The sequence below is a fragment of the Equus asinus genome, chromosome 19 (assembly GCF_041296235.1).
Source record: "Equus asinus isolate D_3611 breed Donkey chromosome 19, EquAss-T2T_v2, whole genome shotgun sequence".
Lineage (NCBI taxonomy): Eukaryota > Metazoa > Chordata > Mammalia > Perissodactyla > Equidae > Equus > Equus asinus.
The window spans coordinates 16,775,188-16,779,521 of NC_091808.1; the positions used below are offsets into that span (position 1 = coordinate 16,775,188).

A 4,334-nucleotide genomic window follows, 5' to 3' on the forward strand; every position below is an offset into this window, starting at 1 on the left:
AGGGGAGGGGTTCTCTCTTCATAGGGTGAGGTCCAACCTGGAGAAACAGGGGAACAGAACTTTCTGGTTAGGAATATCTGGACATCACCCCTCAGAGGGTCCTCAAACCCACCTATCTTCAGGAAGTGCTAATTCTTGCTCACCTGCTCAGATGGGCTTCTATTAGTTTTAATAAAATCAGAGAGATCTTTGCCATGTTACTCAAGGAGTTTCTGGCTCTCTACGTTTGTGTGTTAAAAGTTTAAGTGGACGAAGTGGGTAGTGATGTTAGGGCTTATGTTTAAGCTGGACTTTGAAATTCTGTTAACCTGTTTGACAGTAACATGTCCCTCTCTCTGCCTCTGTAGCTGCCTGTGCACCAACGAAACAGCTACCTCCACCCCACTGTGGTCAGCGTCAGGAAACCAGGGAGATCTGGCCACGAGTCTGTGTCTTCGTGCCTCCTTAAATCTCAGGCAGCAATATTTCAGGGGGAAAATAGGTACTGTTCAGCTGCACAATTTCCTCCAAACGGTGGAAGGAAAACGGCACCCCTGACTTCCACCCGGAGAAGGCTACAGGGCTGCCCGGGCTCTTCTAATAAAGGCGGAAAGTGTCAATGGCTTGGTGATTACTGCCTTTCGCCCGTGGACAGAGAAATGAGATCACTATGTTCACGAAGCATAGGAACGGCCGCTGCCGCCGCTGCCGGGGCTGCTGCATCCCCTCCCTGCTCGGCCCGCATTACATCACCGGCAAGCTCTTGCTGGTGGGGGGAGAGGAGGCTTCGCCAGGCACTCAGCCCCAGATGGAGGAGGATAAACACGGAATAACAGGGATAAAGGGGGAGAGGGCGAGGAAGAGAAAAAAGGAAAAAGCAGGACCAGGTTTCCCACCACCACCCAGTGTGTGTATGGTGGGGGAGGTATTGCACCCGCTCCACATCCTTAAGCAGCCGCACCCCAAATCCCGTTCCCGCACCGCCCCCAGCCGCCCTCAACTCCCAGTTCCAAGTCCAACAAAATCCGATATCCAAAGAGGCCAGGAGAGCTGCCTGGAGAGGCCCAAGCGGGAAGGCAGAGAGGCGCCCGGGGACTGGGAGGGACCGAGGAGCGGGGGGGAAGGCGGTCGCCGCTGCGCCCCCGCCCGGTCCAGCCAGCGGTGCCTCCCCCGCCAGGCAACAGCAGCCAGAGGGGGGAGGCAGAAGCGCCTCCTCCCCGCCGGGAGCCGAGGCGGCGGCGCAGGGGGAGGAAGGCGCCTCACCTTGCCCCCGATGAGGGGCGGATCCTGCCATGGCAGCGCCGACAAGCGATAGCGGCGGCGGCGGCGCCGGCGAGCGGAGCCCATCCAGCAGCCCCGGGAGCTCCACAGGAGCCGGGGGCACCGCGGCGGGAGCTCGGGACGGCGGGGACGCGGGAGCCCGGAGCGCCACGGTGACGGTCTCCGGCCTCCCTCCGCTCGAGGACTACGAGTGCAAAATCTGCTACAACTACTTCGACGCGGACCGGCGCGCGCCCAAGCTGCTGGCGTGCCTGCACACCTTCTGCCAGGAGTGCCTGAGCCAGCTGCAGCTCCGCGCCGCCGCCGCCGCCGCCGCCGCCGCCGCCGCCGCGCCTGAGCGCCCGCAGCGCCCGCCGCCCTGGCACGGCCCGCCCGGCGCCATCGCGTGCCCCGTGTGCCGCCACCGCACGCCGCTGCCCGACAGCCGCGTGCACGGCCTGCCCAACAACACTAAGCTCGCCGAGGCCTTCCCTCTGGCCCTGCGCGCCGCGCACGACCCGCTGCCCCAGGACCGCCTCCCGCCGCTGCCCGCGCGCCGCCCAGCGCCTGCAGCGGCCCCGCTGCCAGCCCCGGCCCCGCTGCCGCCGCCGCCGCCCGCCGAGGACGCGGCCCACGGGCCACGCGCCCGCGCCGGCCTGCGCGCCCCGGGCGCATACGAGAGCTGCCAGAACTGCAAGCGCGCCGCGCTCACCGCCGGCTGCGTGTGCGTCGTCTTCTCCTTCCTCTCCATGGTGGTGCTGCTCTTCACCGGCCTCATCTTCGTCAACCACTACGGCGGCGGTGGCGGCGGAGGACCCCCCGGCGGCGGAGCGCCCCCTGGCGCGGCCCCAGCGGCTGGGTCGCCCTCGCCCTCGCCCGTGGGGCCCATCTGCCTGTCGGTGGCCAGCATCTTGGCGCTCTTCTCAGTCGTCGTCACTTGGGTCATCTGCTGGCTCAAGTACCGGCCCGACGGCGCTGCCGCGGGCTCGGCTGGAGGCGGCAGCGGCGGCGGCGGCGGCGGCGGCCCGAGGGCGCGGGCGGCGAGCGGCCCGCGGAGGAGAGACACGTAGCCAGACCGCATGCCGGCCACCTGCCCGCACCTCCAGCCGCGCGCGGCCCGAGAGGAGGGGGCCACTGGCTCGGTGCGCTCGAGCTTCTCCGCCCTCTCCCTGCGGACCCCGGACGCGCACCCCATCGCCGCCCGGCCACTGCAGGGCCTGGGGTTTCCTCCTCTCGGGCTCTCCACGTCCCGCCTCCTCCGCGCTGGGCCAGAGAGGGACATCGAGGAGGCGGAGATGCCTGTTGGGAGTCCATCTTCCCGGTCTGTGCAAGATCCATCTCCGCTTCATGCAGCACCTTCATCCTCGCCAGCGTGGGCAGCCGTCCCTCCCCAGAGTGCGAGGATTTGGGAAGAGAAGAGGAGAGAGGAGTGGAACCCCCGTCGCCCCGCCTGAAAGGTGGTTTTCTGGCTGCGGTGACTTTAGAGTTTCTTTAAGAGTATAGGTGCGCGCGCGCACACACATCTGCAGCAGTTGTGAGTGGCCTTGAATTGTCCAGAGGAAGAATGAATGAGATGTAAACGTGAGAGAAAGGTTTCCTTGCCTCTGGAGGTCCTGGAAAGTGAGTGACCTGGAGCGCTGAGAGTGATGTACACTCCCCCGGGACACGGCGCGGGCGCGAGTGGGGAGACTGGACGTACCAACCTCCCGCAACTGTCCGCGATTGGGCAGGTGCGCAGCGCGCGTGCGCTCTCGGGTCCGCTTGCCGTCTCCGCGGTGCAGAGAGGTGGCGCGGCACACGAGGTGATGATCTTGCTGCCCAGGGTCTGGCAGAGCCCAAGAGTCCCGGAAACTGGGCTCCTGGAAACTTAAGGTTATTTCATTCACGGTGTAACAATCAGGAAGCCATTTCATCTTCTGTAACTGGACTCAGGGAGCTTAAAGAGCCCGTTCTCCCCTCTCCTCTCAAAACTGACTTACTGTTGCCCCCACCTGGAAGATATTAAAAGTTATTCGCGCAGAATATAAACTATAGGCTTCCCCCGCCTCTTTTCTTAATTTCATTTTTTAAATAACTTATTTTGGAAGATCCAGATCTGGAAATTTTGTGCATTAAAATTTCCAGGAAAGTTGTTTGGTAAGCAGTAACATTTCTCCCATACCTCCAGTCCAAATACATTTCGAAATTAGGAGCAGAAAATAAAGCAGTGTTGGTAATTGATTCCAGATTTTATACTGTGAAACAACTAATGACTTTCCATTATCTGATAAAATAGAAAAATAGTGCCCAAAGATGAAATTGACAAGTCTTTCTTCCTTTGATTATAAATATATATATATTATATATATATATATATCACAAAAATATTATTTTGAATTTCGCTGTTTGATATTGTTGGAAATCACTGAAATGTCCACAACTGATCACATGAGATGAAAAAGAATATATATCTATCTGACTTTGTAACTAAAAAGATGGATTGCAAATGTATGTTGCAGGTGGATTAGATGCCTTTTTAAAGAGAAAAAAAACCCAACTGTTCCAAATGAATTTTATATGAAAACATTCTTTATTCCATATTTTGAAATTTGGAATAAGACAAAGTTTTCCTGCTTGAAAATCACAGATGCTACTAAGAGTGTGCTATTATTCCTTGTGTATTTATGCAAGCTGTCTGCATGACATCCTGACACTATTCTATTAACTGAACTTGAATGGAGCATTTGTATCTGTTATACAAGTGAAATAATTTATTGGCCATTGATAAGTGATATGGCTGCAATTTAGGAATTGCAATATGATGTGTTTTATGTCTGCATTGTCTTAATAAAGACCAGGAGCATTTATAGAAAAGCCTATTTTTCATGAAATTTATTTCAGGGGGAAATTGCTCCAAGTTATTTGTGTGGTACTTCTCTTCCTGAAACACATCTCTCCATCCAAATCCTAATTTCACATTTTGCATGGGGCTGAGAGAGAAATAACTCACACATGGCAATGCACATCGCTAGGGTAGACACTTCATGAAATTATTTCTAGGGTTTAACAGGGCTCCTGAAGGCCAAGTGAGATCTGTTGTATTCTGAAGGGAGGAG

General features: G+C 56.9%; 1 protein-coding gene across 1 annotated transcript; it reads left to right on the plus strand.

Moving 5' to 3' along the window:
* Positions 1-1,024: 1,024 nt before the first annotated feature.
* Positions 1,025-4,092, plus strand: RNF228 (ring finger protein 228). Its single transcript, XM_044751540.2, has one exon. It carries the CDS (start codon positions 1,272-1,274, stop codon positions 2,307-2,309), a length of 1,038 nt encoding a protein of 345 aa, XP_044607475.2. The 5' UTR covers positions 1,025-1,271; the 3' UTR covers positions 2,310-4,092.
* Positions 4,093-4,334: the final 242 nt, after the last annotated feature.